The sequence below is a fragment of the Ascaphus truei genome, chromosome 1 (genome assembly GCF_040206685.1).
Source record: "Ascaphus truei isolate aAscTru1 chromosome 1, aAscTru1.hap1, whole genome shotgun sequence".
Classification (NCBI taxonomy): Eukaryota; Metazoa; Chordata; class Amphibia; order Anura; family Ascaphidae; genus Ascaphus; species Ascaphus truei.
Genome location: NC_134483.1, coordinates 457732719 through 457746904, shown reverse-complemented (window position 1 = coordinate 457746904; position 14186 = coordinate 457732719). Strand labels below are relative to the sequence as shown.

Below are 14186 nucleotides of genomic sequence, written 5' to 3'. Positions count from 1 at the left end.
GTATACAGTCGGTTCTACTAATTATAGGTCCAATACTAACCTCATTATTGTATTTTTCTAATATTTACAACTGCCAACACTCAGAGGTGTCCACTGCTTTTCCAGAATAATGTTTAAGCTCTTATGGTGAACAAAGAGAAAGGGGGGGGGGGGAGGAAAGAGAGGTTTACATTAGTCCCACCAGCGACCAATTCCTTTACAAGCAAATTGTGATGCCATTGCAGTGCTTAAGACATTTCGCATGCACGCTGACTGCCATATTATCTATAAACAGTAACATGATACTGGGCACCACTATCCACTATCCACTTATTTGTTGCCTATAACCAATATCCTCTAACTTGCAGTAACCTCCCCTGTAGAGTCCTTCCCTACAGTAGTGATTTCTCAGTTAGTGTTTTTGCTCCCTTGCCTTCCGACCCCCTACAGATATGGGCGGGTGCCGGTTATGCCTTGTGGTTTTATGTTCACTACATAGAATGTTCTTGAACTAGTAGTGAATGAGCCGTCATAACCAACATTTCTCTATATGGCTGCTATCATATCCGTTTTCCAGAGAGTGGGCACTTTTAGGCAACGGCTATGTTGATAATCTGCTGTAGCAGTTTTATTTATTGATTTGAGATGCAACCTTTCTGGGTAACCTATAAGAGATGTTTCTTTTTCGTTTCCAAATAATCCTACTTATATTTTAAAGATGGCTTCTTAGCCTTCCCCTTGATGACTAATTCAGCGTTTGCGTTGCTACTTCTGTTGCCCAGTTTGTTGTTTGTTTCATCTGATGCACTTTCACATTGCAACAGGTTTTATCCCCTACAATTGGTTGCTTGGTTAAAGTCACAACATGCGCTGATGGGAGTTCTGTTTTTCAGGGAGGTGATTAACAAAGAGAACATTCCCTCTGGGTGCGGGAGCCTGGAAGATTGCGGTCTGACTGCACAAGAAGTGGAGACGCTTCAGGAGAAATGCTCTGAGTATATTGAGGAGAGGAGCAAACCAAAGAGGCAGAAATCCAGCAGCAAACTTTCTGTACTCAATGATAACAAGGATAGCCCTCTGGTGAGTCAAATGGTCATTAGCAATTCACCCAACACTGTTCTTTGGTGATTAACACAGTAAATCAAAGTACTCTAAAATATATATATATATTCAGTACTTTAATTTGCAAATAATTGACAATCATGTGAACCGTTTAATCATTGCAGTAATTTTTACTCTCTCTCTTTCCACCCCCAAAACAATAATAATTAAGGAACAGAACTCCAAAGTGGTGTAAGTAAAAAATAAAAATTCATAGAGTGAAACTATTTTCCACGTGTCTCAGAAATGTAGGACGCGCTAGAAATAAAACGGTTTCACAGAGTGTAACTTATGCTTTAATTCCTTCAACAGCAATTCATGTAAGCATGTATGGGTAATTTTTATGTGTATAGGAAAATGTAAGGAAATACTTCCCTGAAAAGTGTGGTGGATTTGGATTGAGCCTCTGATTGAGCCACCTGTGCTGAAGGAGGGATATCCTGAACACCGGACCTGTTGGGGGGGTCTTGAGAACTGGAGTGGAGAACCCCTGCATTAAGGGAATTCAATAATGCTTGGGATGTGCACAATGCTGCCCTAAATATAAAGCAAAGCCAAGGATCGAATGGGGTCTGAGGCTTTATAACAGGAAAATGGGCAGGCTTGGCAAGTGGTTCATATCCGCTCCATGTTCTGTTCCTGTAGCACCAACAGTGCAGGACACGCTTTACAGAGTTCCAATATCGGGATAGTAACATACAAACAATGAGAATGATCACATATGGCCAAGGGAGACCCGGCCCAGGAGATCTTCCAATCGTAAGTGGTGTGTTGGGAGACTTTCGGACACAGTAGGAGTAAAGAAACATGTTTAGGCGCAAACGGCAAGCGAAAGATATCAATAGTTAGAAGGGGAGGAAGGATCAGCGTGCTTGAAGCAGCAGAACAGGCTGCATTGCATTAAAAAAAAAAAAATGTAATTACAGGATTGAAGCAGGGGGTCTCCGGAGCTGAACTGTTGGTTTCAGCTTCAGGGACCCCCTGCTGCCAGAGATAGTTGCCTCCGTAGAGGTGCCGGTATCTCTGATGTCAGAGAAACTGTGTGCCTAACATAATGGCGGATATAATGTCACGCGGGCCACTAGGAAGCCGTGATGTCATCTGTTGCAGCTTCCTATTGGCCCACGTGACCAGGACATTTGAATGTGAGGTAGATACCGGCAGCACCTACAGAGGTAAGTATCTCTGGAAGCAGGGGGTCATGTAGCTGACATGAACATGGTTCAGGTCCGGAGACTGCCTGCTTCAATGCTGTAATTAAAAAAATAATAATAATTAAAACGCAATGCAGCCTGTTCTACTGCTTTAAAGAGAGATGAAAGTGTTCGAAGGAAAATGAGTTGCGGTTATGGTTAGAGAGAGAGAAATCAGATAGAGTATGTGTGGTATTATTTATATCGCACCACAATGTACGCAGCAGTTCACAAAATAGACATTAGAATAAAGGGGATTATAATACAGTAAATGCAATAACATCAAATCACACAATCGGAAAGGAAATCCCTGCCCCATAGAGCTTACAATCTAAGTGGCATGTTAGGAGACTTTGAGAGGCCACAGATGAAGGAGTAAGTGCAGTTTGTTTTATGCCGCTCCCACTTTAGAGGGGTTTAAATGCTCTGAGATTGCTGAGGCACTGGTGGTTACGTAATGCTCCTCTTTTAACTTGATTGTAACTCCAAAACGGACGACTTGGGAGGTTCAAAATAGAACCTGAATCTTTATCAAGAAGGACATCTGTGAACTTGATTGCATGGGAATGCAGACAATGAGGGCTCGTCCGGTTAAAACAACCGGTGTGTGCCAATTACCGAAGCTAGCAATGACATTTCTGCTTTACTACTTGTATTTCTTTTCTTTGAGGAAAAGGTTTAGCCTTGTTCAGGAGAGCGCTCCCCTCTCTCTTCTTCCTGGGTTTCAAACCAGTGACCAACCGCGGTGCAGTCGCACTAAAGCCAATTCAAGAAAATACCATTCCTATCTACTGTGTTCATATGGCAACGCTTTTATTTCGTCCTCCACACATTCCCATATTTACTCAGCAGTGCACGTCATGTATTATTTTCTGGCGGTAGAAGGGGTTTTTGGGTGAATGGGCGATAAGGTGTCTTCTGGCACCAGAAGGCGTCTCGCGGAGTAGCACCTCTTAATGAACATGTCCTTAGTAATAATATGTAGCACTGTTTCCCCCTCCTCCCCCTCCCCCCCTGGGAGACTTACATACTACTACATGTGTGTGGTGCTTTACCTGTTGGTTCAGGAGACTGGGAGCGATCTGCATTACTTTGAGAACAGGACAGGCTACTTTCTTCCTCTTAGGTTGGTGCTGTGCGCCTCCAGCGGTGATGGGCTCCACGGTGTATGGATGTCAGTCCCCACCACTGCATACTTTATCCCTCCTGCCCAAGGACTGATACTCAGACAGGAGGGGAGTGAACAAGAGCTTTTATTGTATCAGGCATCCACGGCAGTTCTTACACACACGCAGCGGTGCAAGTATCAAGGCTCCAGCTCTATCTTGATGGTGCTATCCCGATAGTATGGGGGGTTGAGTCAGATGGTCCCCCAGGCCTACGCCTGAGGGTGGGCCCGCTCATCCTGGCAATGGGAGAGACTCCCAGCCCATTTGCTTACTCCGAACTGCAAAGCAGGACTGAATACATTTTGGCTCTTCCTCAGGAAGCAGGGCGGGCCCATGGACTGTACCTACCCCTGATAGGCTGCACAATGGCCATGAGTCATCACCGCACTCCTGTCCATCAAAGGAGGAGCACAAGGAGGATCAAGAGCCCACAGATTTAACCTGTTAATGCCCTGTACGTATTAGGGACTTGCATAACAGGGAGAAAGACAGGCAGAATAGACTTACCCTATTACAAATATAATAACGTGAAATCCTCCTTTCAATTTGGAGAAACGCCAGATTTCCAAACTATTTGTGGCGGTTCCATAAACATTTCTTTGGATCTGCCCATTATGCGGTTGGTTATTTTACTTTAGTACATGAGCTTTTATTAAACATCTAGAAAATCCTAGTGACATTTGCCACCCCTCCAAAAATAGAATTGGTGTTTCTTCTTTGGGGTTGTTTATTGTACCCTTTTTATTTTGCGTTTGTTGTCCTCTTAACCCTCTGTACTTGGTTTGTCCATGATGCATTATGGGCCCTCCAGCTGGAAACATTTGCTGTCTAAAACTACCCCATTTTCTAAAGAGAATTTTGTGTGAATCCAGTCTCCGTGTTTGTTTTTGCTGTCACCCAACGTGATAGTCTGTTTTATTATCACCGCTAATATTTCTATAGATTGGCCGCGACCACTTGTTTTCCCCTGCCAAAATATAACTAGGAAATACGTGGCAAATCCCCTTGCTGTACTGTATGACCTGACCATATGTAGGTACGAGCAGAGTATGCCTTTAGGGAGATGCAGTGAGTGACCTTTACTCTCGAGCAAAGGATGTCAACTTTAATTTCCTGACATGTGTTTTTACCTTCCTCACTCTGCGATCTGATCACCTTGCGAGAATGGGCATCTGGGAATGTACGAGTGCAGAATGGAAATTAAATGTAGATTGCCCAAGCACTTAATAATTTCACACTGACGACTTGCATGGCATTTTAGTAGCCGGTAGGGGCAATTTTGCTGTTTTGGTTCTCGAGTGTTGCTATGCAAGGAGTTCTCGGAGTTGCCACAGAAATATATCATCTTAGACGCTGAGCAGAAGAGGACCAATGACAATACCTAGCAGCACAGTGCATAGCAGCATGTCCGTTTTGGTAGTGAAACCCCACGCAGTAATTGCGTTGAAAAGGTGTATTCTGCTAGGAAGGAAATACAGCACAGCTGTGGGAAGCTGATATGACATTCAGGAGATTTGTGACATGCCGTGATTTAGCCTAACCGTAGAAAGTATTTGCTGCAGTGCTGACGGACAGTTTCCTTTCTCTTATCTGTCAGTAGGTGTGAGGCACAGAGAGCGTGTTTCCAGAATAGCAGCACATGCACCGATTAGCTTTCTAGGTCAAAAAGAAACACACACATCCACATTTCTAGATTGATTGTTATCATGCAGTGTGTGGCACGAATCAGAGGTTCAAGCCTAATGACAGGAGAGAGATTAAACGGCGTGTAGCAGCTAAATGTAATGCGTAATGCCACTTGTGCTTGATACCGCATCCAGAAGCAGCGCTGTGTTTTTCAGAGGAATATGGACGGTCCGTTTTGCTGCAACCCCGAAATTGTTCACTTTCAGACAAATGCACTGACGTTTTTGTTCAAACTGCCTTGTTCACCATGTCGCCTCATGTTCCTACGGGTTTTCTTGTGTCACGCTTGCTCAATTTAAATTCTATTCTGTGTTGCAGAGCACGGAAAGCTTTGGCACATCTAAAAGTATTGACAGACAGGAACTCACCGGCATGGAAGTATTGTCAGAGGCAAGGTAAATATAATTTCATTAACATTGCTTATTTATTGAGGCACCAGCTTATTGCGCAGTGGGAGAGAAGCAACAGAACTATACTATAGGTATCAGAAAAAGAGACTTTGTGTCCCATCGCTTTCAGGAAATTAGAATTAATGCCAGCCATTTTGAATTGTTATTATTTATTTTATTTATTTATAAAATATTTTACCAGGAAGTAATACATTGAGAGTTACCTCTCGTTTTCAAGTATGTCCTGGGCACAGAGTTGAGACAAATAATACATGGTTACAAATACAGTTACATAATGAACCGGGTATACATTATATACAAGACATTGCATGCACAGTTAAAGATAATTTGTATTATGGGCGTATGAAACAGTTACAGACCAGATTAAAATGTGTGACAGCCTTAGATTTGAAAGAACTTAGACTGGTGGTGGATGTAAGAGTCTGGTAGGTTGTTCCAGTTTTGGGGTGCACGGTAAGAGAAGGAGGAGCGGCCGGATACTTTGTAGAGCCTTGGGACCATGAACAGTCTTTTGGAGTCTGATCTCAGGTGATAAGTGCTGCATGTGGAAGGGGTGAGGAGCGTGTTCAGGTAGCTGGGTAGCTTGTCCAGAAAGAATATGAAGGCAAGACAGGAAAGATGAACTTTGCGCCTAGACTCGAGTGATGACCAATCTAGTTGTTTGAGCATTTCGCAGTGATGTGTGTTATAGTTGCATTGGAGAACAAAACGACAAATTCAGTTTTAGACGGTGTTTAGTCTGCTAAGGTGGGTTTGAGGTGCCGAGCCATATACTATGTCTCCATAGTCAATTGTTAAAAATGCCAGGACATTAAAGCAGCAAAACGTAACATTTTATGTTTTATTTATTGAAAAAAAATAGTAATTAGTACTGTAGTATTAGATAACCGAGACTTTTTTTGTTTGTTTGTTTGTTTTTTTTTAATTCAATCGTTAATGCCATTTTAATTAGTTTTAAAGCATCCTTTGATTTTTATAGCAGGCTTTTAGCACACATCCCAAGCAGTGCAATATATTTGCAACACTTTCCTGTTTGGCAACAAATTATCACAAGGGTCTCAGCGGTTTCAGCTGCAAACTATAACAATAGATAATGTTACCTTAGTTATATAATATGATACATTGTAGCTGTTGAGCTATACTGACTTAAGGATTGATTGAAACTGAAAGGCGGCCATTCTGTTAGGCACACAATTGGGATTTTTTTACAGATTTATAACAGGAACACCAAACGATTGCCAGCTTAGGTAATAATGTGGAAAGATATATCGTCACATGCTTTACATGTAAAAAAAAATGGGGGGTGTGGAGGGGGGGGGGAGTGGGAGTTGGATGTAGTATTCAGGCTTTAAAGGCCTGAATCTGATCCAGGGGCATGCAGTGCTGGGAATCCACCGATTCATGTTTGCAGTAGTTATTTGACGGAGGATAGGGGCAAGGGGGGTTCTGTGTTAACATATTCTTTGTTTGAACTGTAAATGGCTGCTGGCTGCCAAACTTCTGCAGTGAGATATATATATATATCAAATCAGAAGTAAACTTCCAACTTTTGTATTTTATTTTTTTTGGTCAAATTTCCAACGTTTAAACTATAAAAAAAAGGTTGCAATAGATTTTACGAAATATGGGAAGGCGAACAATAAAGACATGTTGAGGACTGCAACTCTCTAGCTTTAATACGCAGGAATATGAAATCCGGCTAAAACGTGCCACGTAAAAATGGCAGAATATTTTTGTGGGCGACTGGCACAGGAGGGGTTAATTTACATATATATATATATATATATATATATATATATATATATATATATATATATATATATATATATATATATATATACATACACATATACATATACACATATACATATACATATACACATATACATATACACGTATATATACACATACATATACATACATTTATATATATATATACATGTACCCTAAAATGAGAATTGCATATGGTGTTTCCAATTAAAATGTCATGGAAATGTAAAAAAAAACAAACAAACTAGGCTAGTATATTATTTCCCCAGACAAGGTTTGCTGGAAATGCCACAACACACACTGGTCGTTTTTTCACTACAGATTTCATAAGCAACAGTAGTCAAATGAAGAACAGATTATTGCTGTGTCCTAGCTGTCTGCATTCCAAGTTCTACATTGTATTGAAGCAGATACTGCTCACACAGGAAGCTGGGGGAGGGGGGCGGCTTAAATACAGTATATGGATTTGCTGCTGCAAAAGTGCAAGCGTCTGGTTAAAGCAAATATTGTGTGTGACTTTTTGTCTTCCTACAGCAAGGAAAGTGACAATGATAGAGAACATGCAAGGTTCCCACAGGTATGTGTCAATCTGTTTGATATCTTTTGCCCAGAGCAACAGACAACCTTTGTATACAGCAAGTTAGCACTTGCATCAGTTTACACCAGCGTACAAAACCAGTTGAGTTCTTTCTATGTGACACTAATCTCTTGGACGCCGAGGTTATCACCACCTTAGAATTTTACCCTGAAAATATCGAAAAGATGTCTGGTGCAAATTTGTATCATCCTATTACGATATTGGTATCAGCAACGCCTTCCAGTTTTGAGCAAGGGTTTTTTGGAACACAATTGACGCAAGAAGTGTGCTCGGCCAGCGCGGTTTAGATTAAATCATACGGGTTAAAGAAAAAGGTAGTTGCTTTGCTGCTCTTGATATCTCTTATTAAATCAGTGTGAAAAGTACTTGTACTGGTCTTTTCGTTCCATTATTAATTTTTTTCACACAACTCTTTTGATACCACAAATGATTTCTTCACACGCATTATTTTATTTTATTTCTTCTATTTTTTTTTTCTTTTTGAAATACATATAAATCTGACCTAAACAGAATAAAATGGTGGTGTGGGCTAAAAAAAGAAGCTTTTACAGTCGTATTTAACCAGAAAAGGCCACAGAAAAAAAGCCACCAAAATCGCATTATGATACTTGAAGAGGTCAAGAAAATGTGAAATTCCCGTGTGATGTTTTTTTGTTGCATTCTTTGGGCATTGTAATCCCGTTGCTTAGAGAGCTTATAAACATACCTCTAGCAACAAGTAAGTCATTGAGCGTTGTGACGGGAACCTAGTATGAACGGAAGGTTTGGAGGGCAAAGTCTGTTTTGCAGGAAACAATAATAATGCAAAGAAAGTTAACAACTTCCAGTTAGGTCCCATGTGTTGTGTTAATCTGTTTTGCTAAAGAGAACATTGCAGACCAGGCCAGGGGGGAGTAACTAGTTATGTACTTTGTCAGAGTTTACACCAGTGGTTCCCAAACTTTTTCGGTTCAAGGCCCCCCAAGGCAATCAGGATTTTTTCAAGGCTCCCCAAGGCAATCAGGATTTTTCCACGGTGCCCAAAGTGAAAACAAAGTTGTATATACATACCTAACAGTTGCAGTGCGCAGTTGGTGTCTCTCTATTACACAGACTCTCGCACTCTCACACAGACTCTTGCACTCTCACACAGACTCTTGCACTCTCACACAGACTCTTGCACTCTCGCACTCTCACACAGACTCTCGCACAGACTCTCTCACACTCACACAGACACTCTCACACAGACACTCTCACACAGACACTCTCACACAGACACTCTCACACAGACACTCTCACACAGACACTCTCACACAGACACTCTCACACAGACACTCTCACACTCACACAGACTCTCACACATACACTCTCACATACACTCTCACATACACTCTCACACTCACACAGACACTCTCACACTCTCACACTCACACAGACACTCTCACACTCACACAGACACTCTCACACTCACACAGACAGTCTGACACAGACTCTCTCACACAGAATCTCTCACACAGACACTCTCACACTCTCACACAGACACTCTGACACAGACTCTCTCACACTCTCACAGACTCTCTCACACAGACTCTCTCACAGACGCTCACACTCTCACACAGCCTGCACCCCTCCCCCCTATGTACACACAGGCAGACAAGTAACGGGTGGTTATTTTTACCTCCCCAGGCTGGCCCCCATGCCCCTTCTTATCCCCCCTCCATCATTTTTACCTCCCCAGGCTGGCCCCCATGTCCCATCTTATTCCCCCCCCCCCCCCATCATTTTTATTTCCCCAGGCTGGCCCCCATGTCCCATCTTATTTCCCCCCCCCCCCATCATCATTTTTATCTCCCCAGGCTGGACCCCATGCCCCATCTTATTCCCCCCCCCCCATCATTTTTATTTCTCCCCCCCCCCATCATTTTTATTTCTCCCCCCCCCATCATTTTTATTTCCCCAGGCCCCCCCACCCCCACCTTAGCTTACCTCTGACTCTGCCCCCGCTGTTCACTCCTGTCTGCATCCTCGTTAGTAGCTGCTGGCACAAGTGCAGGATGACTTCCTCCTTGCTCGTTAGTACCTGCTGGATCAGACTAGCATGCATCCGCCGCGCACGCCACCCTCCACACGAGCTCTTCCCTGCCCACACGCGCTCTTCCCCTGCCCACACGAGCTCTTCCCTGCCCACACGCGCTCTTCCCCTGCCCACACGGGCTCGCGCGCCCCAGCCCACACAGACTCGACCCCCCCCCCCCCCACACACACACGCGACCGCCTGCACACTACACTATAGAACGGCTGGCTTGCCGACGGCCGCCCGCAAATTTTCAACCGGACAGGCATCAGAATTATCGGCCTGTCCGTTTGAAATCGCGGCGCCCCTCTAGCCAAGCCGCGGCGCCCCTCTAGCCAAGCCGCGGCGCCCCTCTAGCCAAGCCGCGGCGCACAGTTTGGGAACCACTGGTTTACACTATGAATCGCTTGTTTTTCTTTACTAATAACTTTGTGCGCGGATATTTCTCTGATTCGGATGAAACCTGTTGGATCTCCCAAGGGTTTAGTGAAAAGTAGTAAATTCCTTTAGAGACACAATCCTCCCTACTCTTAAAAATATATATAATAATAATTTACTGCTAGCAAGAAATGAGACCACCCACTAAAGTCTCTCTTTTTTAAGAAATGTGGCTACCACTTTACGTATTACTTTAAAACTTTTCCCCAAGCCTCAGAATCTTTCAAGGTTGCCCGTTTGTTCTGATGTGGAACACAGTCATTTAGTCTCCTGCTCTAAACGGAGAGGACCACATTGGTGGGACACACATCCCTATGCTTGTAGGTGGTTATCCATTTCAGCTGTGTAGTATACCTATAGGTTACTTCTATAACTTGCCTATAGTATAACTAGACTTTTAGTTACTTGTATACCTATTCTTATAGGTTACTTATATAACTTGCCTATGGTTTACATGTATAAAGACAAGTCCTTTTCCAGCTAATCCGTGGGGCCAAAAGTAAAATGTGTTCCTAGCACAGGCCAAATAATGCCAAATAATGCAAAAAAATATCTGAAAAATTAGACAAATTCACATTAGGTTGAAGTTCGAAATTGTGTGTTTTAAAGCAGTTTTTGCAATTTTCAGTGCAAATCTGTATCAGTAGTTCATATTCTATCTAGATTACCTATTGACATCCATAATTATTTCTTCAATAAATATGCACAAAACCCTTATTCCTTTTATGCTGTGTAATCCTGTCATAGGTATTATAATTCACCTTAAGGAAAAAAAAAACACTTATTGTGGCTTTTCTTTGCCTAAAATTCTAATCTAAAGTTGTTTGAGCATGTTTTAATTCACACAGTAACATGCCTAAATCAGTGCTGTAATTCACACAGTAACATGCCTAAATCAGTGCTGTAATTCACACAGTAACATGCCTAAATCAGTGCTGTAATTCACACAGTAACATGCCTAAATCAGTGCTGTAATTCACACAGTAACATGCCTAAATCAGTGCTGTAATTCACACAGTAACATGCCTAAATCAGTGCTGGTGTTCCACTTCCTACGAGGGATGCAGAAAACCGTTTCTAAACTGTAAAACTTCTTCCTTTGTGCTGTATGCCAAAACAAAATGTTCTTATTATTCTTCAAAGACTTTGCAAAAGCTGTAACCGCTATCAAATCAGAAGTCAACTTTCAACTTTTTTATTTTATTTTTTTGTCAAATTTCCGACGTTTAAACTCAAAAAGGCTGCAATGGATTTGTACGAAATATGGGAAGGCGAACAATAAAGACATATTGAGGACTGCAACTCTCTAGCTTTAATACGCAGGAATATGAAATCCGGCTAAAACGTGCCTCGTAAAAATGGCAGAATATTTTTGTGGGCGACTGGCACAGGAGGGGTTAATTTGCAACAATCTCTTGCTGTAGCCTCGACAGGATGGCAGGGGCATGGTTGAGTTTCCGAGTGATGCTGACACTCTCTTCCATATCTCGCTCTTGCTATCCAGCGTGCTGTGTCTGTGTGATTTGGGCCCTCTCCCAAGACTCGTACTTTTTCCAGCTGAGTTGCCAAGCCCTGCTGCTAGCTGTGTTAGCTCGGCGCTGCTTCACACTATTAATAGACCTGCCATGCCACCTCCTCCTCCGCGCACAAGCCCCACTAGAAAATATCCACAGGACAAGCAGAGAATGTGCGCCCAGGACTGCTTAACTTGGCACAAACTGATTAGCAATGCCTGCAAAGGAGGATCATGTGCTTGGTGCTCCCAGCTCTGCTCCGTCTTGCTGCCTGAGGGAGTCCAGCAAAGAGAGTAGGTTGCTATATCTGCCTTAGCAACAGCGAGAGCATTATTATATAGGGTTTTTTTTTTTTTGTGTCTTGGCAGTGTTGTTGTTAACAAAGGGAGTGGCAATTCCTGGAGGGCCGATCTGGGAAACAAGCAGAGATGTGTCACGTACATGCAGTGTACTGGGCAAATGGTCTGAGGAGCAAGGCTGCTGTTTTCAGGAACAAGGAAAAGTTAAAGGCACGCAGAGGGGCGTTGTATCCTCCGGGCAGATCCAGTGACCAATTAGCATGCAAGGGTCACAGAGCCAGGAATCGTGGGAGTGTAGGCACAGAGCCTGAGCTGTGGATTGTGTCCTAGCCTTCATCTGCACAAGGAGGGATCTGCCACTGCTTGCGTTTACATTTGTTACTGTCCATTTCCCTTTTTAGAACCATAGGTTTTTTTGGTGTGTTTTTTACTTTCCTGACATTGGGAACTTTTTTATTTATTTTTTAGACGGCAAAGATGAAGATTCAGGAACGTCAGGGTAGCTCTGAGACCAGGCAACAAAGAAGCCTGGAGGTTGACGTCGGTGAGGAGGGCTTTGTCCCAGAGGTACCCCGGCTGGACCTCACATCACTGTGTGATGACAACAACTGGGAAGGTAAGAGGTGACATTCTGATTTATCGGAGGCACAAATAAATGGTTTGGGGGAAGCATCTGACAAGCCTTGTATATACAGTATATATAATATATAAAGCCACAACAAACTGGTTATATAAAAAGGGGAGAGGAGCAGATAACGTAGGAAACAGCAGATGGTTCTTTCAGGGACACCCTGTGTCTTTTTCCATCTGCACTTCACACCTTTGAAATCTGATCAGAACCACCCTATGCTGAAATGCCAGGGTTGCAACTAAAACATATAAGGGGAGAGAGCAACCCTGGTTTAAACCTTGCCACTAAAAAACTGTGGGCTGCATCATTTTCATTATCTTGCAAGAAAAGTAGCATCCTACAAGTATTTATATTTTCTCTAGATCAGCTAAAGCTACAAGACGCATCCAAGACTGATATAGATATATGATATACCGTTTTCACGAAATCAGCAGACGGCACTATGATTATTACAATATTTATTTACTTACCTGAGTGCTGTCTGCTGATTTCGTGAAAACGGTATCATACACTTGTCTTTACTTTATGGCATATGCACCAACATTTATTTGATGATTATTGGAGTGCCGGCTGATTATATGGTGCAACCAAAAATGTGCCGTGCTCGCTCACTGGGTGGTGCAGGGGAATGGGCATAAGCATTTGCTGCAGAGAATGACATGTCTTTGGAACATGAAGACTGTGTCACAGTAGGTTGGAACAATGGAGCTGATAACAGAATGTAGTGCTTGTTTTGGCAATCTGGTAGCCATGGGGTTCAAGTAGCCCAGGTGACTGGATTAGATCTGGCTCTGTCAGTTTTATTTGGAGCGTTTTGCTGGTAAGATTAAAACATATTTGTGATCTCTGCAGTGTACTAGCGACCGGTTCCAATTAACTGATGTTCTTTCTGGTCCAAGCCCTGATAAAACCTTTCTTCTATTCCTGCCTTTCTCAGTAGTGCCGGGCGAATATGTTCGGCCCGCAAACTTTCAGACAGACTTTTTTGTATTTCTTTTGTAACCCGCAAAGGTTTGTTCATACCCCTTTTTTTTTTGGTATTCAAAAACCTTGTGAAAGTTTGCACTTCCAGCTAAGGCTACGTTTATAGTGGCAGCGATGGCGCGAACGATAAACCTCTTCTGTATGAGGCCGCACAAGCGATTCTCGGCAAGACAAACAATTTTGTCGCGCGAAGGCAGGGTCACGTGCGCAGTTCAGCCAATGAGGGCAAACTGCGCACGTGACGTCACAACCACGCTTCCTCGCCTCGGGCCTCCGTAGAGGTTTACGCGCGCGTAGCCACTATAAGCGCAGCTTAGGTCTCTATTTTACAGTTTTCTTTAAATGCAAGCTTTGTTTTTTT

General features: G+C 42.9%; 1 protein-coding gene across 11 annotated transcripts in view; it reads left to right on the top strand.

The window, feature by feature from the left end:
* The window catches only part of FAM13A (family with sequence similarity 13 member A), a 229449-nt gene that overhangs the window by 180012 nt on the left and 35251 nt on the right, over positions 1 to 14186 (top strand). For all 11 annotated transcript variants that reach the window (XM_075565797.1, XM_075565806.1, XM_075565762.1 and 8 more), the window contains 4 exons: positions 873 to 1059; positions 5447 to 5523; positions 7843 to 7885; positions 12679 to 12826. In XM_075565797.1, the coding sequence (XP_075421912.1) occupies positions 873 to 1059; positions 5447 to 5523; positions 7843 to 7885; positions 12679 to 12826 (455 nt within the window). The remainder of the gene's footprint in view (positions 1 to 872; positions 1060 to 5446; positions 5524 to 7842; positions 7886 to 12678; positions 12827 to 14186) is intronic.